The sequence below is a fragment of the Oreochromis niloticus genome, linkage group LG15 (genome assembly GCF_001858045.2).
Source record: "Oreochromis niloticus isolate F11D_XX linkage group LG15, O_niloticus_UMD_NMBU, whole genome shotgun sequence".
In the NCBI taxonomy this organism is placed as follows: domain Eukaryota; kingdom Metazoa; phylum Chordata; class Actinopteri; order Cichliformes; family Cichlidae; genus Oreochromis; species Oreochromis niloticus.
Window position 1 is genome coordinate 10,090,520 of NC_031980.2, and position 27,457 is coordinate 10,117,976.

The following is a 27,457-nucleotide window of genomic DNA, read 5'->3' on the forward strand; positions in this document are numbered from 1 at the left end:
GTGCACTTAGTTTTTCACACTCTGCTTCTGCACTTTGGCTTAGTTTTTGTGGACGACACAGTGTAATATGTCATATGTTGATGTTATTTTGTTGTTCAACTGAAGTTTCGGTCCTAACTAAGAACCAGAGTGATTATGTCCAGATATGTAAAATGGTGTACTTTCTTTTTTCTTTTCTTTTTTCTATTTACCTTGATCATTTATTAAAATCAAACAAATCGTGATGTAGGAATGTTTTACATTGCAGGTCTGATTCAAACTGACACAAATTCACGTCAGTCTTTATTTTGTTTGTCTTTTAACTTCAAATATTAATGTTAAGCTCCTCTATGGGACTTTGTGCAGTTTTTAAATAGATAACAAAGACATGTTTAATTATTGCTACAGTATAGAAATGTTCACAGCGAATAGTACGTCTGTATCAGCAAAACTTTTTACTTCATTTTTTTAATATAATTTTTACAAAAACATTCAAACCAGTCCAGTTTCTACTAATAAAATCAATTATTACCATAAAGCTGGGTGCTTTTAATTTTTTAACTCTGTATTATTAATTATTAATGACACGATACTCTTATTAAACTCTTTTTTTGAAGGTGTATTCTTCTTGGAGGTGTGTCTTCCTTTCTTGAGAGTCACGACGATTGCTCTTGACTCCATTAGTTCTGTCTGCAGCCAGCGCGGGTCTTCTGCAGCCGGCTCACTGATGCTCTATTTTGAAAGATGGTTCACCCGGAAGGTTTACAGAAAGCTCGAAAAGAATAAACATAATCTCTACAGAAGTTAGCTCATCTACAGTAGTGTCTAATACTCCTTTCCTAGACATAAACAAAGGTTTCCTGACAAACACTGTAGACTGTAATCACATACTGGTTTATTTTCCATTACATTTTTCAATTAAAGTTCTGTAATAATTACAATTACAATTACAATTACAATCTTTATTTATAAAGCACTTTTCATACAAACTGTAGCACAAAGTGCTTTACATGGTTAAAAGCAGCCCACCCCACCCTCCCACTCATTCCCCGCACTGTCATTAACAGAAGCGGTCATGATACACACATCCCCCCCCCACACACACACACACATACACACACACACACCTAAAGAGTAAAATTGGGCTGGGTACGTATTAGCCAAGTGAGGAAACACTATCACAGGGAGCTGTCTGCACCGGGAGCCGGTCACAGACCGTAGCCTCCAGGCTGGGCACACAGCAGGAGGGAGGCAAAGAAGCCCCCCAGCCAGGTTCAGAGGACCCACAGGGCCCCAGCAGCCACGGTCGATCACAGCCCCGGTGCAGAGAACCCCCCTCCGAGGAAACACTGGAGATATGACCTAATAAGAATATAAACAGGATAAAAAGATAAAATAAATAAGAGTGGGATATAATATAAATATAAGTATAAACAGAGTAAGAAGATAAAAAATGAATAAGAATACAATCAATAGGTATTAGGTAAAACTAAATGAATAATATAAATAGAATAACAGGATAGAATAAATAAGCATTAAATAAATAAGCGTTAGTTAAAAGCTAAATTAAAATATCATCTCTCTGAATGCTGTTTCACTGTTGTCACAGGACAGAAATATATTTATTTTCCTATTTTTGTCTAAAATTAATCAAATATAAATATATGGTCTATAAAAAGCCTTTATAAAAGCCTTAAGCATAACAGTAATATAATCATATAATCATAATAATCATATAATAAACATAATAATACAATATATTAATCATAATAATGTTAATAGTCACAGTGTTTTTCATGTATCTGTTGGATTTTGTATAGTACTGAAGAGAATTTATGTGTTTCTTAAGTCAAGATGCAAATCTAAGCAGAGCTGTAAAGGTTTTGTTGTTGTTGTTGTTTTGTTGTTGCTGTTGTCTTTATTTTTACACAATTCAGTTGCATATTTTAGTAATTTAATGTTTAAGGTATGTGTTAATGGATTTTGTGTAATTTTGATAAAGTTTTGAATTATTTTCCTTTAGATCTTAATTCAGTTCTGGTCTTTAGTGTAGGTAGGTACTTTATTAATGCCAAAAGGGACATTACTGTAGGATAAAGGATTTAAAAAATGCATGGAAACAATGAAAACATCATTGTACCACAGTACACAGGTGCGGTACCACAGGTCCGGAGTAAAGGCCTTAATGTGACACAGGGCAAACATTTTGTATGCATACACAGTGATAAAAAAAGAAATGATATAGCCTCTTTATTACGGATATTATCTGCAGCACATGTAGCACACTATGCATCACAGGCTCTACTCCAGAGGCTAAACTCCAAATTTCCATGTCTTTAAATCCTTAAAATCTCACTTTAAGACATATGGATATTCAGCATACATGTCACCTTCACTCGCTCATATCTCACTCAGGAAGAATGAGATTGAGATTGCGAGTTTAGAGCTGTAGTTTTCCCAGATGAGAGAGCCGCTGGTGCGGTGGGAAACAGAGACAGAGTGAGAACTCTCCACGTGACTCTTCTCTCTGCAGGCACGCGGGCTTCTCTCCGCCAGTGCGTTGATTGTTGCGGTTCCTCGTCACCCGAAGAAAGTTGTTCGGCTCGTGGTGAATTTGCGTAGTTCTGTTTTAGTATTAAGAAATAAATCAACTATGGCAGACTCACAAGAGGACAAGCTGTACAGGGTGGAATACGCCAAAAGTGGCCGCGCGTCGTGCAAAAAATGCAAAGAAAACATAGCTAAAGACTCGCTGAGGATGGCTATCATGGTGCAGGTAAGGTGGCGACGTGTGGAGGCAAAGCTGCTCCGTTAACTAGCTTGCTATCTGGGTGCTGCTATCTGCGTAAAGCATGCGGGCTGTTGTACGGGTGTAGTGGATGGGTAGGAGCAGACTGGAGAGTAGGAAAATATAGCTTATGGTGTGGTTTGAGTTGCGCCGAATCAGGCCCTCGTTAGCATTTAAATGGCTGACATTGTCTGTGCACTCCTGTCCATCACAAAGAGCCGCGGAGCCTTTTTGTCTCTGTCTGGCTATTATGCATCTTGCAGTTCATGAGCTAATTTAATTTATGCTTGAAGGCTGCAGATATTCAGAGTTTGTCTATCCCAGAAGACAAATAATAGGAAAAAAATCACAGCACACAGAAGCAGAAATACCACTGCGTGGAAACTGCTGCTGCCCCACAGAGAGGTAATCACTTAAAGAGTCGGAGAGCTGCTTATGTGGCTGCCTGTTTACTCATGGTTGATGGAACAGCTCCAGATTCTCAGGTCACTCAACTTTTCTCTCTAAAGACCTGTCACATTCAGTCTGTGTAATTCATACAAATCAGCAGAGTGTAAAGTACTTTTTGAGCACTTAATGCACCTTTTTTTTAAGAATGTAGGGGTCACACAGGGCTCTATTCTTGAGCCACTTTAGTTTACACCTTGTATAAAGTATGCCTTAGTAAAAGATTTTTTTTTTTAATCTTTGTATATGAACCTTAAAAAATGTGCTATGTCCTAAATATACAATATTTATTCAATTTTCATAGCTATACATGCTTTCTTTTTTGTTACCTGCCCAGGGACTGTCATTGCTAGAAAACAGCATGTTTACATCTTATTTTTTTTAATACTGATGTCCATAAAAAATGTCTCAAAGCCATGGGCTGTTTGTCAAAATTTTGCACAACCTGGATTTAACTTAAGAGTTAGTTCCAAAGTATCTTTGTGTCATGCAATAAATGGATTGAATGCCCTACACATAACATGGCATTGGTAAAGAAAAGAGATGATTAAATAAGTCTGGCAGGAAAATATTACCCTTCTCAGGCATCATATAACCATCGAGCTGGAAGAAGCAATTAGAGACACTTTACACTGTAAAATAAAACATCTGTGTTTGTTTTTTGTTCTCCAGTCTCCCATGTTTGATGGGAAGGTCCCCCACTGGCACCACTTCTCCTGCTTCTGGCAGCGAGCATCAGCTCAGTCCACCGCTGATATCGCTGGGTTTTCTGATCTCCGCTGGGATGACCAACAGAAGGTGAAAAAGGCCATTGAAAGCGGTGGCGCCGCAGGAGGTCAGTACTTAAGTTTTATTAGGCTGTGACCCCTCGTGGAAATGGTTGGTCGACTTAATTAATGTTATCTTAAGCTTCCTTTAGTTATTATAGGCAATCGAAGGAGTAACAGTGTTACTAAGCAGCAGTTAAACATTGCCTCATCAAAGAATCAATCAGTGCAGCAGCAAAGAAAAATCATAAAGTAATTTCATTCTTTAGTGTAAATGCCCTTATCCTGAGAGGATAACATAATTACCTGCTCAGTCACAAGAATTTATAGCAGTTGACTTTGGAAAGAAAATCAAACCCTGTATTATATATTTTAAATGGTTTCCTGATGACTAGACTATAGGTGAAGCTTTGGTAGGCTTATTTAGAGCTGAACACTGAGTCTGTCAGTCATTTGAATGAAAACAACTGACAGCCATTTCAATTGTAGTTGGTCTGACATAACTCAGATTTAACCTATACATATATCTATACATCTGTAGACTCATCATGATATATGTTTTATTACATATAACTGAACCAGCTATAAAAAGATATAAATGTTCAATTTTTGATCTTGTAGGGAAAGGTGACCAGAAGGGTGGCGCTAAAGGCGAGAAGACGCTGAATGACTTTGCTGTGGAATATGCCAAGTCAAACCGCAGCACATGCAAAGGCTGTGAGCAGAAAATAGAAAAGGTTTGGGACCGCTTTTATTGTCTGAAAACTGCTGTTTAAATGTAATTATTTAATTATCTGGTGGCTTAACTTTGTCATTTTCCCATAAATATTTGATCCATTTGAACCACCAGGATCAGATTCGTGTGTCCAAGAAAACTGTGGACCCCGAGAAGCCACAGCTGGGTCTTATTGACCGCTGGTACCACACGGCGTGTTTCGTGAGCCGCAGGGAGGAGCTGGTTTTCAAGCCCGAGTACAGCGCCGCTCAGCTGAAGGGATTCAATGCACTGCGGGCAGAGGACAAAGAAGAGCTCAAGAAGAGGCTCCCTGCTGTCAAATCTGAGGGGTGAGCCAAAATGATTTATTCGGTTTGAAGCCTGGGATTAAAGTTATGATCAGGTCTAGCGTTGATCCCCACTGTTGGTCTCATTTAAAGCCTCTCTGTCCACCACTGTCCTGCAGCACATAAAAATAGCTTTAAATGTGTCCCTGAAAGCCGTCATGGTGTAGGCATAAAGGAAAGGGTTGACAGCAGAGTTTGCGTGTGACAGGATGATGGCTGTGAGCAGAAGCTCAAGAGGTACATAGCAGCGTGGACAGAGAAGCAGGAAGCAGTTGATTATGTGAAGTGGGATCCAGCAGACCGTAAAGAGGAAAAGAACCAGAAAGAGAGAAGTAGCCGTCTTCATCTCTCGTCGCATGCTGGCCGCGGTCCTGATTTGTCCGTCACCTCTGCCGCTTTGCTCAGATGTGATGCGCCGCACTTGCCGCTTAACCGTGACAAAGATTTGGGCGTAGATGAGGAACATGATCACCAGAGGAGTGAGCACACAAGCGAAGAAATTGAAGTAGACCATGTAGGTCATGTCCACCACAAGGACAAAGAAACAGTAGCCCGTGTCAGGCGGCGTCTTGTGCCAGCCCATCAGAGGCACAAGTCCGATGAGAAACGCCAGAATCCATGTGGCGAGGATCACCAGCACAGCGTTGCGAGGCGTCATCAGGACCTGGTATCGGAATGGCATGAAGATGGCGATGTAGCGCTCCACAGCCACTGCCAGCAGGCTGAAGATGGAGCTCTGGGTGAACATGATTAAAACGCTGAGCATAAGAAGACACAGGTAGAGATTGTGGCGCGGCAAGCCAATGTCGGTCAGGATGGCACAGGGAATGGCGATTGCGCCCACGCATATGTCAGCAACTGCGAGCGAGACCAGGAAGTAGTTGGTGACGGTGCGCAATTTGCGGTTGAGGCCCACAGCGACACAGACCAGTAGATTTCCTGTAGTGGAGAAAAAGGCGATGACAAGCTCAGCCGCCATGTACGCCACGTTGGGGGAAATCACCAAGTCGTCAGGTGGAGGCGACGCTGAAGAGGAGGCATTAGAAGCAGATGAAAAGTTCTGGAAAGCTTTTAGAAAAGGGGACAACACATGGGAGGAGTTGCTCGTTGTTTTTTGGAAAGTGTAGAGTTGGATCAATGCTGTGGTGGCCTCCATGTTTGTCCTAAAAAGAGAAATAAGGTGCAAAACAAACTTGGAGTGGTAATAAAATGCATTAAAGAAGGAAAATTACTCACCCGTCTGCAGGAGCTTGGATCTGTTTATGATGAATTTAGCAGAGAATCTAAAAGCTTCTTCAGTATTATTCTGACACTGGCCTTCTTCACTCAGAAAAAAAGCAAACAGACTTCTGCTGAAACACATTACCACATTGATTTATATGCACCCCCGCCCCCATCCTCCTCCTCCCCATAGATTCAGCTGTTGTCTGATAAGTGAGGTTTGTCTGAGACTTGGATGGTCATTAACTGAAACACGTGTGCATGTCTGGTCTCCCAGGATGCTAAAAGCATTTTCCTCGTCAGAGCAGAATGACACTGACAACACTGACACCTGGGGCTGTGCAGACATGTACCAACTCGCATTTGTGTGTGTCCATTAACTGATTAGGCCCAATTGGATCTGCTTAATGACTGAAGGTGTCAGAATCCGGCTTGTTGTTCCTCATCTTGACTGCTATCCTGTGTTCCTCTGAGGTTCATTTAGGAAGCTAATTTGGATGTTTTTTCACCTTCCTTTTGCCCTCATTGAACTAACTGGAAAAAAAAAAGTTTTAAAGAAATGTTATGTTTGTCTTCACAGGAAGCGGAAAACTGATGATGTTGATGGAGCGTCAAAGAAACAGAAGACAGAAGAAGACGACAAGAAGAAAAAGCTAGAAGAACAGTTAAAGGTACTTTTTAATATTACTTCTCACGTGTTAGAGTAAACTTTGATCATTTCTGATGTCACATTAATTTGTTTGTGTGTGTCTCTTGGCTGCACTTCTCTGCAGAATCAAAGTCAGCTTATTTGGGGAATTAAGGACAAGCTGCGAAAATATTGTTCAGCCAATGATATGAAGGAACTGCTGATTGCAAATGGCCAGGAAGTTCCCTCTGGAGAGACCAATGTAAGAGAAGCTTGTTTTATTTTGTGTCTAATGTACCATATTGGAAAGGAGATGATTCTATATTTACTGCTCATGAATACAGTTAAAGCTAAAATTTTCTGAGGAGTGCTGCTGTTCTTCTGTTTGATGACGACTGTTTTTGGACTTGCAGCTGGTTGACAGCCTGGCCGATGGTATGGCCTTTGGTGCTCTCGAGGCCTGTAAGGAGTGCCAGGGCCAGCTGGTGTTTAAGGGTGACGCCTATTACTGCACAGGAAACATTTCTGCCTGGACAAAGTGTGTGTTCAAAACCACAACACCCCTACGCAAAGACTGGGTCATTCCCAAGGTTGGTTACCTCATCTCACTCTAACTATATGTAGATGTCTTTTCCACAGTTGCAGAACAAGTTTGTCTTTGTTACCTTTTAACAACTAGTCCACATTCCTGTTAGCACTGCACAGCACAAGCTGGAGTAATTACTATGGCTGGATAGCTACCCTGGACAAAATCTGTGGGCTGCATGTGTCAGTCTGTATTATATTTCTTGCAGTGGCCCCTCCCCTAGTCACTGAGTCATCCTACGTTTCTATGGTGGTACTGTCTTAGCTTTTTGACACCAACAACAGTCTTTCCTGGTGGAATGTGTGAAACCTAGAATAAGTACTGGCACCATTGGGAAAATGAAAAGTAAATAAATGAGATGGCCTTAGCCGATGAGCAGGACTGAGGAAGAAAAATTAAACTGCTATATAAAAGTAATTTGTAGTTACTTGTTTGCTTTGTGTCTCTGAAATATCCTCTCTTTCCATTTCAGGAATTCCACGAAGTTTCTTTTCTGAAAAAATTCAAATTCAAGCGGCAGGACAGGGTTTACCCCAAAGAGGCTCCCACGAAAACCCTGGCAGCGGCCAAATCAGAACCACTACCGAGTGCATCCAGCGCTCCGACCGAGACCCTGCCACAGGGAGCACCTTCAGGTGAGAAAAACTTAAGACTGTGTTAAAGCATTAAAAATCTTCCTTCCTTTTGGTATCACGGACAAAATGCAATGAAAAAAGTATTAACAATTCAATGTTTTATTCTGTTTTGTCCCTTAGACAAGCCTCTTACTGGCATGAAGCTGCTGACTGTGGGCAAGCTGACTAAGAACAAGGATGATCTGAAAACTGCTGTGGAAGAGCTTGGTGGAAAGATTACCGGCACAGTCAACAAGGCCTCTTTGTGTATAAGCACCAAGAGTGAGTAACGATTTATTAAAGAGAGAATTATCACAAGTACTCTCAGTAAGAAAAGGAATGATATAACATCAAACTTTGCCATGTATTGACAGAGGAGGTGGAGAAGATGAGTAAGAAGATGGAGGAAGTAAGGGACGCTGGCGTGCGTGTGGTCTCTGAGGATTTCCTCACTGACATCAAGTCATCGGGCAAAGCCCTCCAGGAGCTGGTCTCCCTGCACGCCATCTCCCCCTGGGGGGCAGAGGTTAAAGTCGAAGCTCAGGCTCCATCTGTGGCCTCCAAGTCTGGAACACAGGCTACTAAGAGCACAGGGAGGGTGAAAGAGGAGGAAGGTAAAGGGCACTTAATGTGGAAACTGAATGAATGCATTAGAACAATTGCGGGGGTATACAATGTGACATTTAGTGCATACATTAAGCAGTTGTGCCATTACAGGTGGTAGCAAATCCAAGAAGATGAAACTCACAGTTAAAGGTGGAGCTGCTGTGGATCCAGACTCAGGTAGTCATTAGTACCATGGACTGAAAATGCTTCATTTCTCATTTTTCCCCCCCACAATTTTAATTAATTATTATTTTTTCCCAGGGCTGGAGAACAGTGCCCATGTCTTGGAGCAGAATGGGAAGATGTACAGTGCTACACTCGGTCTTGTGGATATTATCAGAGGAACTAACTCTTACTATAAACTGCAGCTGCTTGAGGATGATGTACAGAAACGGTAATCGGACCTCTTTGTGTTGGCTGCAGTTAGGTTTTGCCTATTGTTTACCATTTCCCCCCATTCGTGAAAATGTTATCTATCCAGAGACTAACTCATGTATCTCTTCCCTCTGTGACATATGTGTAGGTACTGGGTGTTCAGGTCATGGGGCAGAGTGGGTACCACTATCGGAGGAAACAAGTTGGACAAATTCCATGACAAGAACTCTGCTGTGGATAATTTCCTGGGTGTGTACAAGGAGAAGACTGGCAATGATTGGGGCTCGTCCAACTTCACCAAATATCCCAATAAGTTCTACCCGCTGGAGATTGACTACGGACAGGTACACACACACACACAGTAATAAGTCGACATCTCGTCTGACATGTTGTGGATTTTTATTTTCTTAGTGACCCCTTGTGTTTCTGTGCAGGATGAGGAGGCAGTGAAGAGGCTGACAGCCACGGCTGGCACCAAGTCAAAGCTGGCCAAACCTGTCCAGGAGCTAATCAAGATGATCTTTGATGTAGAAAGCATGAAGAAGGCCATGGTCGAGTTTGAGGTAAGACTTGCCTACCACACACTGAAATCAGGATCTTCCAGTTCTTTTGGTTATTTTTACCATTTTGCCCGATGTGGTATTTACTTCACATTTTCGCAAGTTCATTCATTCAAGTCAGATGGATAAAACATTTGCAGTATACAGTAATATTTTGACTTAGAAGTACAAATTTAAGAAGTATATTAAAAAAAACAAAAAAATCCCGTCTGATGCTGTGGATTAACGTCTGGATAAATAAAAATGTGTTTTAGTTTTTGACTTTTTAGGCTGTTGTCACAGACATAAAAATAATTTACTGATGTTTAAGAAATTAAACAATTTAAGGAGAATACTCGTCTTCATTCACAAAGAGAACATTTTAAGTGCTTTTTATTTTAGCAGCAGATTAGATAACTCTTCTAATGCAATTAGTTAATTTATAATGATGTTAAGTGCTCTGTGAGCATTACTACTTATTATTATTACCCTTCAGCTGTAAAAGGCTGACCCTGCTCGGGGGCGGGGGGCAGCTGGCATAGAAACACAAGGTTGTGAATGTGATAACTCGAGAACAAGGCAACATACGATTTTGAAACTGATACCATACGGACCTACTAGAATACTGAGGGGTAGCACTGGCATCCACCAGTATTTTTGCACTTGACAGGCTCATTTATTCTTCTTCTGTCTACAGATTGACCTCCAGAAGATGCCACTTGGTAAGCTGAGCAAGAGGCAAATCCAGAGTGCCTATGCTCTCCTCACTGAAGTACAGCAGGTCAGTGACAGTCAACAGCTCCTCTGAGAGTTGCATGAGTATTTATGTTGGATTTCTCTTTATATAACTCTGTAATGCTTTGAAATCCATTTTAATACTATCGTTTGGCATGAATTTTGGACATAACAACTAGTCCTTGTGTACCAGTGGTTGGATGAGATCTGTGCAGCTCCTGATCATGCAACATTTACATTTTTAATTTACTTTTGTTAAAGGCTGTGTCAGAGTGTGTGTCTGAGGCGCAGATACTGGATCTCTCCAATCGCTTTTATACTCTAATACCTCATGACTTTGGCATGAAGAAGCCTCCACTGCTCAACAACCTGGACTACATTCAAGTAAGGACTCATAAACTGCCCAATCTAGAGTTTGACCTTTCTTTGTCATGTCGCCGCTAAGCCTAATGCAGAGTTTAAAAAGGCTGATCTTTAATGCATCACTGTTTAGGCTAAAGTTCAGATGTTGGACAACCTGTTGGATATTGAAGTGGCTTACAGCTTACTGAGAGGAGGAGCCCAGGACAATGAGAAAGACCCCATCGACATAAACTATGAGAACCTCAAGACAAAGATTGAGGTAAGGAGTACGGCTCTTTAGAAAGTAAAGTTTTCTTCTTAATCATCAACGGTGTGCAAGGTTTCATTTTTGCCCTGATGATCGATTTAAGTTTTGACATTTAAAAACAAAAAAATGCATGTAACACATCTGTTGTTTTACAGGTTGTTGACAAGACCACAAGTGAAGCTGAGATCATCTTGCAATACGTTAAGAACACCCACGCTGCTACACACAACACGTACACACTGGAAGTACAAGAGGCAAGTCTTTTTTTTCTTTTTCTTTTTTAATTTATTGATTGATTAACTTGGTAAAAACGGGTTTAAGCAGGAAAACCGCTTCATTTTAATGGTTAGATTTAGAAACTTAGTTTGTTTTCTGATTGTGTTTCTGTATTTTAGATATTTAAAATTGTCAGAGAGGGAGAGCACCAGCGATATCGTCCATTCGAGGAGCTTCACAATCGCCAGCTATTGTGGCACGGCTCTCGCACCACCAACTACGCCGGTATTCTGTCTCAGGGTCTCCGCATTGCCCCTCCAGAGGCCCCAGTGGTGGGTGTTGTTTTGAAGCCAGCTTGATGATAAGATGTGAAGAATTAAAAACCTCTCCTTTAATAAATACCCCAACTTTACCCATAGTTTCTAGTGTTTAGTCCTGCATAACATTACAGTCCTGCTTAATTTTCTCCAGACTGGTTACATGTTTGGCAAAGGTGTGTACTTTGCTGACATGGTGTCCAAGAGTGCAAACTACTGCCACACCTCCCAGTCAGATCCTGTAGGCCTCATTCTGCTCGGCGAGGTTGCTCTAGGAAACATGTAAGTGACGGTCTGAATGCAAAAAAATATATATTTCATCCTTTGAAATGTTGGCCTGACTGTGTAAATAAATGCAACCTCCTTTTTAATTAATGCAGGCATGAACTGAAGAAGGCTTCTCATATTACAAAATTACCTAAGGGCAAGCACAGTGTTAAAGGTGAGAAACATAATGGGTTGCAACATTTTAATTAGTATTATTTTTCTTAGTGTTTGGTTCACATGGCAAACATTGTGCTTAAAGCTTTATATTTCTGTTTAGTCTGTGTCTCTAACTGTAATTTAGATCCACACTTCTCAGCGTAGTTCTTAACAACGCGATGAAATTCATCCCACCAGGAAATATTTACCTTTGTGTCTGTCAGTTTTTAAAACTGCGTGTGTGTGTGTGCATATAATAATATTCACTTTGGGTTTTTTTATTCCAGGTTTGGGTAGAACTGCTCCCGATCCAAATGCCACTGTCACTTTAAATGGAGTGCAAGTGCCTCTGGGAAAAGGAGTCCACACTAATATTGATGACACAAGTCTGCTGTACAACGAGTATCCTCTAATATTAGTTTGTTTGGTTATATGTGTAATGATTTTTTTACCTGCTTGTCTGTACATAACCTGTGCAGTTAAAAGGTGAGTCAAATTTGTTAAATTTCTATCTTACAGTCAGCGGCCATTTCATTAGGTGTATCTGTTCATTTGTCATTAATACAAAATCTAATGATCCGGTCGCATGGCAGCAACTTGGTGCATTTACACGTCAAAGATCAAAGAGAGGTTTACAATAGGGAAGGTAAGTTAAGTCACTTTCAACATGCAGTACAAATAAGGTATAATTAATAAAAGGCCAGTGAGTTCACCCATGGAAACATAGTTTTATAGCTTTCTGTCTTTTAATAGGTGAATATTGTCTAACCTACTTTTCATTGTGTAGCTCACCCAGCTGTCATGCATAAATCGACTCATTTACACTGCTTATAGGAGTGAAGACATGAAGATGAGACAGTTGAAGGGTTGTGTTTATGTTCTAACAGCAGTCACCACAAAATAAATTGTCAGGGTATTTGTGTTTTCAGCTTAATTTGTAACTTTTTATTTTTTGATCATCTGTGCCACCTGTTTTCTTTAACCGTGCTCCCTCAGGTACATCGTGTATGATGTAGCACAGGTAAATCTGAAGTATCTTCTGAAGATCAAGTTTAACTACCAGACATCCCTGTGGTGAGAGGGGCTGCGTACGAACCTTCTTCATAGAGAAAGGAAAAAAAAAACCACTGTTGCCTCCAAAATGCTTGGGCTTCATTCTCTGCAACCGAAGATGTTTAAAAAAAGGAGTGATACTAAACCGTCCTTCATGGTGGATCCTTGGAAATCTCTTGTCACTTTATTGTGTTTTCGCCAGGTTTATTAAGTGGCAGACTTCCTTTGTAATACATTAGGTACCTAAATACTGGCTTCTTCACATTGCATACATCAGTACATGGAGAGGTCTGGCGATAACTTCAGAAAGTGTTGGTAATCTGTCACTGGAGAAGGATCTTATTTTCCTGTAGTTCATAAGGTATAGTCCTGCAAGTTTAGGAGTGTTCAAGAGCCAGTCTGCAAACGTACACAAACCAATAGTTTGCTGTGAATCCACATTAAAGTGAAGACTAAGATACTGTAAGCATTTTGACATGTATATACTTGTTTTGTTCGCATCTCTAGCTGTCTTCCTCACTAAAAAGTAAAAAAATGTGATGCAAGGCGCTCTGTAAAAGATTAAAACAGCCATACTAAGTGTTTACGTTTTTTTTAATGTCTTTTCCTTGCTTCTCTCAAACCCAAATAAAACGTTAGACATGAAGAATTACATGTTTTTCCTCATTCCTGAAGTGTTTCTTTCAGTTTGTTGAAGAAGGCAGAAATCAAGGTCAGTTGCTAAGGAGCACTTCTGGGAATGGTCTAACCTTGATGAAAAAGCAGGCTTTGGCTTGATTTTGGCAGGACATTTAAGCATTAGAAACTGTTTTGCCTCATTTCCCATTGGCACTGAAGGGTAACAAAATGAGTTAATATGCAAAAAACCCAACAGGATTTTCTGTATTTAATGGTACCAATTTATGAGCATACTAAAGTGGAAAAATTGGAAGAAGAAACTTACACATTCTGTGAGATTAGAAACTCATTTGCACAAATGAGGTTTTTTTGTAGTTTTTCATCTTTTTTTTCCCCTCACATCTAAGAAAAAGATTCCAAATGTATTTGGGTATTTATTCATTAATAGATAAATGCAGTATCCTATGCTGTCTTTTATGTTGTGTATAGTATACACAAAATCCTTCTAGGTATAACTGCTGGTAAAAATAAATACATTTACTCAAGAGAGAACATTTCATTTCAAACACAACACTTTCCCAACAATGACTAAAACGTAAAGGAGAAATGAACGATAAAATGACTGATGTGGCGTCTGAAACAATGGCTGGCTGCTATGCTCCCATTCCGAGTCAAGTTTTTCATACGAAACGGTTTCCCAAGCATTTAACTTCACATTTAACATGTAAAAGTTGGATGTGTAGAAAGTGAATGTATATGTTTAGATAAACAAACGACTGGAAGCAGTTCTTAAGCTACCGTTTAAGCAAATTACGGGATTTTTATTTCTCAAATCGCCCTCCAGATAGAGTCCCGACCCAGAATGCATTTTGACAAGGTCTTTGAAAAAGCGGCGCGGCTAATTCAAGATGGCGGAGATGGACCAGCTGTTAGACGAGAGTGAGTAACAACACAAATTCAAGGAGTTTTGCATTGTAAACAATCAGCAGTCCCGCAGTGATAAAATACATAACTGGCCAAAATCCGATATCGCTGACCATGTAATGGCTATCATAGGTTCTGCGCGGACTTCATAAGCTCATTTTAGACGCAAACAGACACCGGGTCTGTCCAAGTCAGCTAACGCTTGTTAGCGCTAGAGGCTAACCATGGCTAATGTTGGAGTTGAACAAGTTACTTTAGCACAACTGGGTGAACAAATAACGTTAGCTTAGCCCCGAGCTAACGTCTGCTAACCTTAGATCGCGAACAGCAGGAACAAAAAGGCTGCCGCTACGCCACTAGCTGCTAACAAGCTATCTGTTTTGCTGGACTTATTTTTTATTTTACTGATTTATTTTAGTTTTCCATGACACTTTCCTCATTTTCAGCGTTCCTTTACCCTGGTTATAGTTAAGCTTCATGTATCATTATTGATCTTGTGTAGGGAAACTTGCCAGTTCATTTGTCTGTTTACACCTGAAACGGTCGCTGGGAACGTACCTAATGTAAATAACGTTATTTTACAGCTCATAGCTTGTCTGGCTCGTGTGTCGATACAAATTGCCCACAGCTGATGTTACACCCGTGTCTGACAGCTCCAGTTAGGGGTAAAGGCCTAACCGAGTGCGCTAGCTTTATTTTTAATTCCTGTTCACCTGCCTGGCTGCTGTCAGTGTTTAAAGCACCATCTTACTGGTTCTGTGACAGCTAAAATGAGCGTATCGTAACTTAAAAAGGAGAACACTAGCAAATAATATTTATCAAAGTTGCATGCGTTTTAGATTTAGTCTATGTGGTATTGCTTTTTTATGCTTTTTAATGCTCTACAGTAATGTAGCCTAAATTGTCCTCTTCCTCAGGTTCCTCAGCAGAGGCACTCGTCAGTCTTAAAGGTATGGATTCCCTTGTATTTATGCTTTTTACTGTTTACAAATATACTGGGTGTTTCTGTAACGTTGACTCTAATTCCTCACTATATAGATTAGATCTGTGTCAGATCACGTTGGTCAGAGTTCTGTAATAGTTTCTAATTGCAAGCTTACAGGGCATAGTGGTCCTGTTATTGTTTGCATGTGATTTTGTCTGTTGGCAAAGGTTTGTTAAGATATAATTACTGATTTAGAAACTGTTTTTGGTGTTCTTGTATATAAATATGTTGGTATTCTCACAGAGGGCAGTTTGTCCAACACTCTGAATGAGAAAAACAGCTTCCCACGAGCTCACAACACCAGGGGACGGCATTCCTCTGTCACAATGGACACGGTAAGAGAATGCAATGAAAACAATGAAAACTTCGAAAACACAGATAATCTATTACACATGATGCTTTAATTACTAATATGAATAATAAGGTATAATGGTTAACATAGTCACCTTACTGCGTAATTATGCTTCAGTGGGAAATTTGTGCCATAGCTATGTCATAACAGCAAATCCCTCTGAAACCCTATGAAGAAACCCTAAGGCATGACATGACGCACACCTCCACTGAAATGGAACTAAATGTGGCGTTAGTGTAAGCCGCAGCTATTGTGATTGGCCTGTTCAGTATCGCTGATTCCTCCTGATGCATTTCCGGTTAAGTTTTTGGAACGTTTTGGAATTTATCAGTGAAAGAATACCAATCATGTCAAAGCTGCACCAGATAAAATACTATCCACTGTGGTGACCCCTTGGGAAATAAGGGAGTAGTTCAGTGTATATTTTCTTTCCTTTTAGCAACCAAGAAGTTAATTGTTACAATGCAGTATTGTAATACGGTGTTTGAAATGAAAAGAAAATCACAATTTCTTTTTGGAAAATGAAAAGAAAGAACGTCACTTCATCCTATGTGAGAGAGCAATGGCCAAAAATGCTAGTGTATTTGGAGCAGATATTAATTTTCTAAAAAGTGCCACGTCGAATTACAGCTCAATAGAACCAAAAGAAAGCTTAAAGGAGTGGATATTTAAATAGGGTCTGTTTCATAGATGGCAGTAAGCATTGTGAATCATAAACAAATTAAGTGGTTCTTTCTCACTATGGATATATCGTCAGTGTTTATGCATGGTTACCACCCTTTGCTTATCTTACCAGCATAGTTAAGTCTTTTGGCGTTTTGTTTTCCAGCTCAGGAGTTGAATTTTTTGCCTCTTTAAGTTTGTTATTGTCAGTGTAATGGAAGGAAGGACTGGAAGGAAAATACATTTCATCTCATTTTGCATAAATGGGGGTCTTTACGTTTACTTAGATATTGTTTTAGAACCTGCGTATTATACATGAGAGTTCCCAGAATAACATTTGTTTTAGCCAGGCTATTTATAACACAACATCCCAGAATTTCTACTGCTAACAGACACCTAATATGGAGAATGCAATAATGTTACTTATAGATTGTTGGTAATATTTTGAATTTACATTTTTTTTCTTGCAGCCTACACGGAGCTCGAAGCGGAGCCGTTTGTTTCGAGATGAAGATGAGCCACCGCAGCAGCGTCTTCCGTCCAGATCTCCACGGAGGAGCCAGAGAGTCACCACCACACCACAGGTAATGATTGCACTCTTCCTTATGATCGTGTATATTGCAGTTAATACATTGTCCTGGTAATGCTATGTGACGAGACATATAATACGTGGGTGTTTAAAAGCTTTTGTAGCCTAAAAGTTCAACTTTATTAGAGGATTGTTTTGGTCCAAAAAATTATGTGTTTATACCTGAGCTGTTTTTGGTATGGGGGTCAACCTTCAAAAAGTTGAACATCGACCTTTGCTGCAGAATTACATGTAGTATTTACTGAAAGATTTATTAGTGTAGCCTATTATAGGAACTCAAGAGAGAATCAAGAGCATTGGTTTAGGTGCAGGTTGGCCCTGTAATTGCATTCTCACTGGGAAATTGAAATTATTTAGCTTATATAGGTAATAATAATTAATAATAATACAATTTATTTGTATAGCGCTATTTTTTTTAAAAGCATTACAAAGTGCTTCCCAAAACAGTGAGTAATGCAATGTCAAAATTAAAATAAGATACAATATGAGTCAAAATTATAGCTAATAACTTAAATTTAACATAAAAATCAATCAATAGGTAAAAGAATAAAATGGAGTTAAACTTAAGATATCCATATATGTATTTACATAAACATACGCATATGTACACACAAATATATATAAAATCGAAACTACAATTTTATTTGTTTGTTTTTTTTAAAGGCTCCTTGCGGGCTAATGTGAGTTTTAAAGGTTATGCTTTCTGACCAAGTTGGCGTGCCTGAGATTGAATAAGTAGTACAAAATCATATCTCTACAGCATAACAGAAAAGGATTTGTCTAGTGTAACCTTTTCCAAGGGAGTTCTTTAAACTGCCTACCATATTGTTGTTTATGAAATGACTGTTATTTTAATGGTTTTCTTCACAGAAATTTTCTAACATCGTGACACCAGATAAGAAGGCTTCCCAGAAAATAGGGCTGAGATTAAGAAACCTGCTGAAACTACCCAAAGCTCACAAATGGTGCATCTATGAATGGTTTTATTCCAATATTGACAGGTAAAGTCTGATTTTTATTTACTTATTTTTCTACCTTTTTTGAAGAAAATAATGATCGATGAGTACACATAAATAAATGAGAGAAAAAATAAGTTACCCACACATAACTGGTCTGAATTGAGCTCATCACGTTAGTCAAAAGCAAACTTAAGCTGACACACATTTAAAAAAAAAAAAAAGTTATTATTCTAAAAAGCCTAGTAACATGCATGTGTTAAAATTGTTAATCATAACACTGTTACTGTTGCTTCTTTCTTCCAGGCCTCTTTTTGAGGGTGACAATGAGTTCTGCCTGTGTCTTAAGGAGACTTTCCCCAACCTGAAAACAAGAAAGCTAACCAGAGTTGAGTGGGGTACAATAAGAAGGTTGATGGGGAAACCTCGACGGTACGCTGTGATTTTTACACAAGTGTTTGGAACAGTTTCCTTATGGACTTGATGTGTCAGGACAAAAAGAACTGGCGTTACATTGCTGTGCTCTTTTGTCCCTTCAAGGTGTTCGTCTGCATTCTTTGCTGAAGAGCGAACAGCACTGAGGCAGAAACGGCAGAAAATGCGGCTTCTGCAGCAAAGAAAACTGACTGACTTGTCAAACTGCAAAGATCTTCCTGATGAAATCCCTCTGCCTCTCATCATAGGAACCAAAGTCACTGGTAAGATGACTGAAGTGAGCACATGATTTTCAAATGAGCTGCAGTGTCGCATTTTACATTTTTTCTGCTTTGCACTTTCAAAAGATATATTTACGGAATTGAACTTAAGAGGGAGAGAAAAAAAGTTATTTTATCTGTCCCCTGATCTATCAGTAATTTTGGGGGAGAACTTAAGGATGGCCTAATTAGATGAATTTTACTGTGATACCTCACAAAACACAGGCTTGGTCATGATTCAAGAATTAATATGCTAATTATGGCACAAATGAACGCAGATGCCTCAAAGGTCATGTTGAATGATATTTTGTATCCAAAAGGTCAGTGGTTAGCTTGACTGTGATCAGATGACGTTTCATAGAAACAAAATGTGTGTCCATATTTCACACCTGGTCAGATGCTAATTTGAGGTGCCCACCTTGTGGTGATTGTACAGATCTTTCGTAGTATAGCAACACATATTTGAAGGATTGTCTACACTCTATTGCTTTATCAGTTGACTTTATTTGCAAGCATAAACAAGGAATTGCTAAATTCCTTCAAAGTTGAAGGACTGCAGTCTTTCCTGACAAATACTGTTTTAATAGGGATATAAACAACACACAAGACATTTAGGTCTCATGTCAAATATAAAGACATTTTTCAGCCGACGAAAAGAGGGCTCACACACAGTTTGATTTTTTTTTTTTTTTCCACGGTTACCTAGAGTTGAGAAAATTGGACAATAAGAGCACAAGACAGTGAACGAATCAGTACTTTTGAAATGTGGTGCTGGAGATGAATTTGATCAAAACTATGGACAATTAAAGGACCAAGGAATCAAGCCAACAACATCTTTGGAAGGACAAATAGCAAAGCGTCTACTTGGCTATTTCAGACACCACATGAATCTGTACTCGTAACAAGTCAGATCCTTTTAATGGTGTGGTGTAGGCTGTATCAGACTCCATATGTGAATTATTTATTTATTTATTATTTGTTTATTTAGGTTTAAATCAAGTGCATTTATCTTTGTTCTACAGCTCGTCTCCGAGGACTCCATGATGGGTTGTTCACAGGGCAGATTGATGCAGTAGACACCAGTGCCGCCACCTATCGTGTCACCTTTGACCGCACTGGCCTGGGAACTCACACTGTGCCTGATTATGAAGTCCTGGTAAACACTAACTTACTCTCATAAAAGCTTCACTCTCAGTGTGATTTTGCCACTCATGAGAAGAAGAAATGCCAATAGCTGTATCTTAGGAATTTCACATGTCACATTATTAACCATTTTATTGTAATTTTCTTTTCCAGAGCAATGAACCTAACGAGACCATGCCCATTTCAGCCTTTGCCCAGAAGCATCGGTCAGCACGCTATATGCAAAGCCTCATGACTCCGCCTAGAGGGCCCTATCCTTCCGCTACCACTCCTGTCCATATGGTATTCTGAAACTACATTTAATGCCATTTGTGCATTTGCTAACACATATGGCCATATTCAAGTTTTATTTTTTCTTTGTTTTGTTTTGTTTTGTTTCAAATAGCTGCTTTGTTTGGCCTACTATACACTATAGGTTTTATACATTAACGCTAATCTGTGGGTAGACTGAACAATTCCAAGGTGGGCTAGTGGCACAGTCGCTGAATTCTTCCTTAGAAGCTGATTCCTCTGTAAAAAAGCCAGTGAAACCTTTGCCAGACACCTTTTTCACAGCTGTGTATCTGTTTGCCCATCTAAAAACAGATTTCTCTTGAAGATTGTTGACTTAACTGGCCTTTTTTTAAACAACAGGACAATGACCCTCTTATCACCCAGTCACCATGGAGGAACAAACTGCCCGGTGCTGAAGGAGATACACTGGGAGGATTTCCTGTTAAATTCCTGGTCCAAGTGGTAAGGAATTCCTGTCAAATTGAGAACTAAAAAGGTGAAATCCTAAAATGTAGTTCTAATGCTTTGTCTTGTTTTTCTGTCCATTATTAGACAAGGCTGTCCAAAATCCTCATGATCAAGAAAGAGCACATCAAGCACTTGAAAGAAATGAATACAGAAGCTGAGAAGCTGGTAAAGTCATTATAGTTAAGTTACTTTAAAACATGTTAAATACTTCTGAAATACCCACATCAAGCTTACCTCAGCTATGTTTGTGTTTTGTGTTCAGAAGTCGTACTCGATGCCTATTGATCTGGACTTCCAGAAGCGATATGCTACCACCGTGCTTGAGCTGGAGCAGCTAAATAAAGATCTGAACAAGGTTCTTCATGAAGTTCAGCAGTACTGCTGTGAAGTAAGTGAAAAGGCACACTTACACTTAAACTTGAAATATTTTATTGCAGTATCTGATAATTCTAGCATGTTTTTTTTCTTGTTAGTCAGGAACGAGTAAGGAAACAAATGAGTAAGAGAGCCTTGTGTTAAACATCAGTGTACATCTTTCCAGCTCGCTCCTGATCAGGGCATGGTTCCAGCAGACCATCCCACAGAGCTGCGGAGGCGTAGCGAAGAAGAGGCCCAGCAGATGGTGCAAATGCGCATCAACTCCATGAAGGACGGGCAGCAGAGTGTGGCAAATCCCAGCCTCACACACCTCATCTCCCGTCTCACTGCTCTGCTCCTACAGATCAAGGTAGAAGATGTATTTTTATGACAAGTGTGTCAGGATGATAGGAGAGGATGTCACCCTGTGTGTGCAAAAAAGCAATTTGTTTGAAATTTAATGCAGAAATTTAGAGCACAGCAGCAGTAATTTGTTAATAAATGTTGAACTTCAAGTATATAATACCATATATGTTTTATCAATTAATCAGTAAATATAATATAATGCATCCATGACTTATGATTTGATTACCTGTTAATCATTCATTCTCCTGGCATGTCTCAGTGTTTGGCAGATGGCGGGGATCTGAATTCATTTGAGTTTAAATCTCTAACAGACTCTCTCAATGACATCAAGGCATCGATTGATCCCTCCAACCTCAGGTAAAGGACCAAATACTGTTTCCATCCATTTCTAACAAAAGAGCAACAGTGACTTTTTTTATTATCTGTGACTCTTAAAACTCCCAAAATAGTGGAACTGTTAAAACAGTATGATCTCATATTTCATGACTTTTCCTAAAATAGGATTATTCATAATGCAGGTATGTGGTATAAAAATAAATGACTTTCTGATTAGTTTTACTGGAGTCATTTTGATTCCCACTGAAGTCTATGTAAACTGCTGCATGTTGCTGAGCAACACACATCATTTACACACTTTGATGTGAATGATAATGTAACATGAGCCAGAGCTAGCTGCATGTGATTGACAGATAACTATCTAGGGCATTTGGTTAGATAAAAATATTTACAGCAGAGCTGAACAGGGTGGGATGTTGAGTGTATGGCAGGACATGTAGAGAACCGGGCAGGTTGCTGGCTGTGTCGAGCAGCATGGGAACCGTAGCTGAACTGATCGCAGAGTCTAGAGTGTGGAGAACTATTCGGAGAAAATGCAGAGTAAAAGTCAGAGTAAGAGAGCGGAACATAAAAGGGCTGCAGTTACTTTACAATAATTAATTTACTAAAAATGTTTTATTTTGTTTTAGCTAGCTGCAAGGTATGTTTAAAATGTAGGCAGTGACCTGTCAATTCCACAGCGAGGCTATTCTTTTTATACACACTTTATTTTAACTAATACAACATGTATTCGGAAATTCCTTTTTATGTTTTCCACAATAATTTAATGTGTTATGGTGTTGTTTGTTGTATCATTTTCTTATTAGTGGATGCTAAAATATATTTTTCCTTTCTAAGATATATGATGAAATAACAAATTACAATTATCTGCAATCTGTTTAGTGGTTTATAAATTTGCAGAACAAGCAAAAGATCTTGTTTTTGCTCCTAGTAAGAGAAAGTTCTTTGCAGGTTGCATCAGGGAGGCCTTCTGGCTTACCTGTTGTGATGCCCTCTTGTGAATAAGGGAGCAGCTGCAAGTAGCTTCTTCATTTGCAGAAGTACTAAAACACCTAAAATTTAATCTTTGCTGCTTTTACTCAGAAAAATAAGATAAGCAAATTACCTTCTCCACTTCTTTGCTATTGTTGCTGATGTTGCAGGACCACCTGGTTGTTCTGTTGTTAACTGTTCATCATAACTTTGGTTATTTTTCTGTATTTCCAGTTGCTTCCAGAATAATGTTGAGATCCATGTGGCACACATCCAGAGTGGCCTTAGTCAGCTGGGCAATTTGCATGCATTCGCTGCCAACAACACCAATGCAGTCTGAGTACCTGCATCGTCCCGCCCACACACAGGTGCATGTACACACACGGAAGTATATCCATATTTTTCTTGTGAAATGGTGCTTTCACCTGGACTGTTAAAAGACTTCAAAGAAGGCTCATGTCGATGCTGTGGATCTTCAATTTGAGTTCTTCCCAGATTTCCTCAAGTTTTGATCGGAATGGAGAGAAGAATGCTGAATATTTTACCCACAGGCTTTTGTTGTATCAAAATGTGCACCCAACTGAACACAAACCCGAAAGAGTCTTAAAGCTTTTTGCCACGCTCCACATTTCCAAAATATTAAAACTGTTATTTATTTGGTTTCACGTGCCAAACATAAGGTTTTAACAGTTTTTATTGTCCGTATTTATTTATTTTTGAGTAGGTGTGTATGGTTATGCAACAATATTTTGCTATTCCCGACGTTTCCCTCTGTGAGTTGTGTTCTGTTGTTCCTTTAATGATAAGTACAGGGGAAGGCGAAGGGATGTTTTATAATAAAAAACATGTTATTGTAGATAATTGTAAAATATCTGATTATTAGGAATATTGTCAGCCTTTCCGCTGTGTATTCTGAAATGGCTTTTGTAATTTTATGCGCACTGAAAAGAGTTTTTTTTTTTTTGGTATTTTTTTATAAAGGAGAACTCTGGGGTTTTGATCTTAAGTGTTTCCATATTTGACATCGGCTGTTGCTGCAACACCCCCCACACTAAGTCTGCATCACTGACCTTTAAACCCTGTCAAAAGTTCTTTCCTAGAGATTCTCCTTTTTTTTCATTTTTTGTAAAGTTGTATATGAGAGTTCCCCCGGGCAGTTGTATATAATGTTTTTGTCTTTTTATATTAAACATAATATTGAAAAGCAGGTTTTGGCTTTATCGTTTTATTTATTTACAAACAAACAAATTCATATGAAACAAATAAACTTCTTTTTTTTTTTTTTTTATACTTTTACAATAAATACACTCTCACACCTCTTATGATACATGTAGCTTTGGTAATGCATCACATAAAGCCACGGAAGCTTCCCATTGCTTCATTTTCCCAATCAGAATCCGAGTCAGAGAAGTCCTGCATCTTTCTGGCGGGGATCTGGGAAAAGTGATGGAACCTGTCCCCGCTGGCCCTCGCCTGCGGATACTGCATTTGGCATCGGTTATCCTTAGATGATGATGGTGTGCTGAAGGTGTTCTGCGTTGGGATGGGAGGAATCACAACTTTCATCTCTGGTCCAATGGTTTTGTTTGGTGGGAAATTGTCATACTCCACCAAAACCTTTGGAGCTTGGCTGTTGGCCATGTTGGTGTCCATGTTTGTCTGGTGCTCTCTCCTGGGATAGAGAGGGACACTGCAGCTTGAGGTGCCAGCACTCTGCTTGTGCCGCTGCATGTGCTCTGGATTCATTCTGGTGCCCTCTTTGTCATAGATGCGGGAGGCAGATGTTTGGGCGTAGCTGCTGGGTTTGCTTGGAAGAGTGTTCCTGTGGGTGTCCTCGATGCCTTGTAGGTGCATTGCAGACCTGAAACTGTCCTCCAGTCCAAAACCTCCCATCTGATGTACCTCAGCACTGTGAAAATTGTCACAAACTGCAATGGAGAGGGGAAAAAAAATACTAAGCAACATGTTTTAGAATGTAGAAAAAAGAAGCCACAAACTTGAAGTTAAAACTACAATGAGTGACACTGAGCAGGCTTGCCCTGATGCTAGAGTGAGCGAGTGAGGATGTGATCACAAAACTAGTGAGTAAAGCTAATAGCTACCTTTCTCCTGAGCCATCCTGTTCTGGACTTGGATAAAGGGACCAGCTGCTGGCGCGCTGCTGACCTTTGTAGACGATGATGAGCTAACCTGGCGACGAGACTTGGCCCTTCTGTTCTGAAACCACACCTACAATTTGGGAAATCCGTTAATTCACATCTTAGCTCTCCATAAATCAAATTTTACCACAAGGGTGGAGTAGCCAAGAGTTTCCTGTGATCTTAAGTGACTGTGTTTACCCTTTGACCCTGCAAAATAAATCAACCAATTCAACAAAGTGTGGCTTTTAAACCGGACCTCACCTGAATTCTGGACTCCGGCAGCCCAGTCAGAGCCTCCAGTCTCTCCCGTAGGAAGATGTCGGGATATTTAGTGTCGTTGTAAACTTTCTCCAGCACCTTGATTTGCTGTTGGGTGAAATTGGTCCTCTTTCTCCTGTGGGTCAGCATCGCCACGCATTTGTCCGTCCTGGGAACAGGATTTGCGGGGTTGAAGTAGTTTCCACCGTCCGGGGGTCCACATTCTGAAAAGAAGACGCAGGCGCAATTTAGTTATCATTGCGTAAGTTGAGCTCTGAGGCAGCTATTAGGCCATTATTTGAAAGTAACTTTTTGTTGGGGTTAATGATCCCAGAGCCACAAACCTGGATTCACGGCGTTGTTCATCTGCAGAGGCCCTTCGTGATACATGTGGAACTGGTTCGCCTCCCCGACGCGCATATTCCCATGAACTGCAGACATCCTCTCCGCTTTATCCCCGGTGACTGACTGACTGACTGAGCCTGAGGTCCGTGCGCTCGCTGGATTTAAATCCTCCTGTGATCAAAGGTAAAGCTGTCTAGATGTGTGAATGGGTCTGCCATCGGGGCCGACTGGCACTGCAGCGGCCGTGCAGCAACTTCAGACGTCTGCGGGCCAGCAGGGTGTGAAGCAATCACACCTGGAACGATGGTCCGGCCGCAGGTCTGTTTAAAGGAGTTTTAATGGAATCTGCACGCTCAATACACATCGGCAGAGAAAACATTTATCCGCTTTGGCATGGATGAAGCAATAATGGACCCTCAGCCTTCAAAGGGAGAAAGACGGAAACGGCAATTTCCCAAAAAAGGTGGAGGAGTTCAAAGGACTATACCAGGACGCTGTGAGAAAACAGATGTAAGCGCAAGCGTTAGGTTTTTATTATTTTTAATCTAACTCAAAACAGGGCATCATTTAATAATTATATATACCCAACAAGACTGGCTCTTTATACAGGTTATTCTGCATCATGCCAGTATCCCAGAGTATCCCAAGGCCTAAAAACCCGACAACAACAACGACAACAAAACAAAGCTGTCAATAAAATCTGAAACTGCAGAAACGACTGTTCAAAGGATGACTTCTTACACTATATAAAAACCTTTTTGTTAGATGGCAAAAACATTTAACATTGAATTTTGTGAACTGTCAAGTCATTAAGCCTTTGGATGTTATCAGATGGTGTAACCACAGACTGTGTGGCCTTTTGAAGTTTTGTTGTTTTTTTGTTTTTTTTTAAACCCTAATAACTGACAAAATATTGAATTGTCCACATCTGTCAGGAAGGTTATAAGTTATGTTTTGAGGTAAAAGAAAGCATCAATTTTCCATCACTTGCCCCCTCACACAAGCCTTACTTTGTGGGAAATGATGCTTCCTGAGCCTTATCAGTGTCAACAAAGTGGATTTCAATACACAAACCACGGTTAAAAAGTACTTGGGAGTGGGCAGGTGTTATTGAATATGTCACCCCCATTTGATTCAGAGGGGAGGTGTGTGTGTGGGGTGTGGGGTGTGGGGTGTGGGGTGGGGCGGGGGGGGAGATTGGGTCGGGGGAATGTAGTGCAAATTTGGCAATGTGTTTATCAGTGTTTAAAATAGAGCACGCATTGGTTACTCTTGGGGAGTAACCCAAGCTAAAATTGGCAGGCCAAAATTTTAGGTGACTCTTCATGTGTTAATCTGTACTCTTGATGGAGGTGCAGGGTCCTTTATTAATGAACATCTGCAATAATGACGGAGCACCAGGGGACTCTGATATAACACATGCTCTACTCCCTTTTTTAAATGTACTTTGATCGTTTTAGCTCCATGTTTACTTGTGTGTGCATATTTAATGTGTGTCTTTTTTGTTGCCGCAGCGCAACGGTAATCTTAACCTTTTTGATCTCTGTACTTCGACACTTACTTTTTTTCAAATAAGATTTGCTTGTTGGGTAAAGCATTCACAGTTCATAGGGTGCTTTGTCTGGGGGCCCTAATTGGGTATTGCCCCTTGTGCACAGACCACATTGCTATGCTAAAAATCTGGGTCCTCAAGTTCCTGATGTTTTGTGACACTCTTCTGATGGACCTGGAGATCATAGCATGGACAATTTATTTATATATATTTATTATTTTTTTGAACATTGATCTGTGAAGACAAGCCATGGTAGATTAGAAATGCTAACCTAGTACAGCAACTGCATGCAAATTCCTTGCAGCTTTACCTTAGCTGTTGTGGTATGTTATATAGTTTGTTTAGCTTGGCAGCCTATGACAGACACTGGACACTGTAATTAGATTAAAAAGCAGATCTAATTTGATTGATACTGATAAGATGTAGTTATCAGGCTGGACTACAAGCAAACGCTGGACTAAATTCTTGTGGGGGATTAATACTGCTGCTTCTGTAGCC

At 40.0% G+C, this 27,457-nt stretch overlaps 4 protein-coding genes and 1 long non-coding RNA gene across 6 annotated transcripts; 2 read left to right on the forward strand and 3 right to left on the reverse strand.

Annotated features, from left to right (window-relative positions):
• Positions 1-2,489: 2,489 nt before the first annotated feature.
• parp1 (poly (ADP-ribose) polymerase 1) lies at positions 2,490-13,612 on the forward strand. The gene is made up of 23 exons (XM_003449856.5): positions 2,490-2,755; positions 3,887-4,049; positions 4,603-4,718; positions 4,832-5,046; positions 6,845-6,935; positions 7,038-7,154; positions 7,306-7,482; positions 7,951-8,113; positions 8,234-8,374; positions 8,467-8,706; positions 8,810-8,875; positions 8,960-9,092; positions 9,222-9,417; positions 9,508-9,636; positions 10,310-10,393; positions 10,609-10,731; positions 10,841-10,969; positions 11,113-11,211; positions 11,353-11,505; positions 11,645-11,772; positions 11,871-11,932; positions 12,201-12,315; positions 12,910-13,612. The coding sequence occupies exons 1-23, from the start codon at positions 2,633-2,635 to the stop codon at positions 12,989-12,991; spliced, it is 3,045 nt and encodes a 1,014-aa protein (XP_003449904.1). The 5' UTR covers positions 2,490-2,632; the 3' UTR covers positions 12,992-13,612.
• LOC112842435 (adenosine receptor A1) lies at positions 5,053-6,831 on the reverse strand. Its single transcript, XM_074527738.1, has 2 exons — positions 6,280-6,831; positions 5,053-6,206 (listed from the first exon to the last, which is right to left on the reverse strand). Exon 2 carries the CDS (start codon positions 6,197-6,199, stop codon positions 5,102-5,104), a length of 1,098 nt encoding a protein of 365 aa, XP_074383839.1. The 5' UTR covers positions 6,200-6,206; positions 6,280-6,831; the 3' UTR covers positions 5,053-5,101.
• On the reverse strand, positions 13,317-14,458 carry LOC102076639 (uncharacterized). Its single transcript, XR_266522.4, has 3 exons — positions 14,383-14,458; positions 13,910-13,986; positions 13,317-13,797 (listed from the first exon to the last, which is right to left on the reverse strand). It is a non-coding gene; the product is annotated as an uncharacterized LOC102076639 (long non-coding RNA).
• lin9 (lin-9 DREAM MuvB core complex component) lies at positions 14,380-23,870 on the forward strand. 2 transcript variants are annotated; one of them, XM_005454713.4, is made up of 15 exons: positions 14,380-14,523; positions 15,426-15,458; positions 15,737-15,828; positions 16,979-17,092; positions 17,968-18,098; positions 18,360-18,485; positions 18,594-18,751; positions 19,771-19,904; positions 20,045-20,173; positions 20,525-20,626; positions 20,717-20,797; positions 20,895-21,020; positions 21,174-21,359; positions 21,615-21,712; positions 22,898-23,870. In XM_005454713.4, exons 1-15 carry the CDS (start codon positions 14,493-14,495, stop codon positions 23,001-23,003), a joined length of 1,647 nt encoding a protein of 548 aa, XP_005454770.1. In that variant the 5' UTR covers positions 14,380-14,492; the 3' UTR covers positions 23,004-23,870. The 2 variants fall into 2 exon arrangements, with proteins under 2 accessions (XP_005454770.1, XP_025754787.1); XM_025899002.1 differs by lacking the exon at positions 14,380-14,523 and adding an exon at positions 14,611-15,071.
• On the reverse strand, positions 23,628-26,484 carry mixl1 (Mix paired-like homeobox). The gene is made up of 5 exons (XM_005454711.4): positions 26,418-26,484; positions 25,407-25,901; positions 25,066-25,286; positions 24,766-24,892; positions 23,628-24,591 (listed from the first exon to the last, which is right to left on the reverse strand). The coding sequence occupies exons 2-5, from the start codon at positions 25,501-25,503 to the stop codon at positions 24,011-24,013; spliced, it is 1,026 nt and encodes a 341-aa protein (XP_005454768.1). The 5' UTR covers positions 25,504-25,901; positions 26,418-26,484; the 3' UTR covers positions 23,628-24,010.
• Between the last annotated feature and the right edge of the window lie 973 nt (positions 26,485-27,457).

Excerpts from the sequence above, each read along its gene's own strand:
- parp1 (XM_003449856.5), top strand. The coding sequence starts at position 2,633 with ATGGCAGACTCACAAGAGGACAAGCTGTACAGGGTGGAATACGCCAAA. Across the intron at positions 2,756-3,886 it reads GGATGGCTATCATGGTGCAG|TCTCCCATGTTTGATGGGAA; the intron begins GTAAGGTGGCGA and ends TTTGTTCTCCAG. Across the intron at positions 11,212-11,352 it reads ACACACTGGAAGTACAAGAG|ATATTTAAAATTGTCAGAGA; the intron begins GCAAGTCTTTTT and ends TCTGTATTTTAG.
- LOC112842435 (XM_074527738.1), bottom strand. The coding sequence starts at position 6,199 with ATGGAGGCCACCACAGCATTGATCCAACTCTACACTTTCCAAAAAACA.
- lin9 (XM_005454713.4), top strand. The coding sequence starts at position 14,493 with ATGGCGGAGATGGACCAGCTGTTAGACGAGA. Across the intron at positions 18,486-18,593 it reads TTGATGGGGAAACCTCGACG|GTGTTCGTCTGCATTCTTTG; the intron begins GTACGCTGTGAT and ends TGTCCCTTCAAG. Across the intron at positions 20,798-20,894 it reads ATACAGAAGCTGAGAAGCTG|AAGTCGTACTCGATGCCTAT; the intron begins GTAAAGTCATTA and ends TTTTGTGTTCAG.
- mixl1 (XM_005454711.4), bottom strand. The coding sequence starts at position 25,503 with ATGTCTGCAGTTCATGGGAATATGCGCGTCGGGGAGGCGAACCAGTTC. Across the intron at positions 24,893-25,065 it reads TGCCGGAGTCCAGAATTCAG|GTGTGGTTTCAGAACAGAAG; the intron begins GTGAGGTCCGGT and ends CCCAAATTGTAG. Across the intron at positions 24,592-24,765 it reads CAGGATGGCTCAGGAGAAAG|TTTGTGACAATTTTCACAGT; the intron begins GTAGCTATTAGC and ends TCTCCATTGCAG.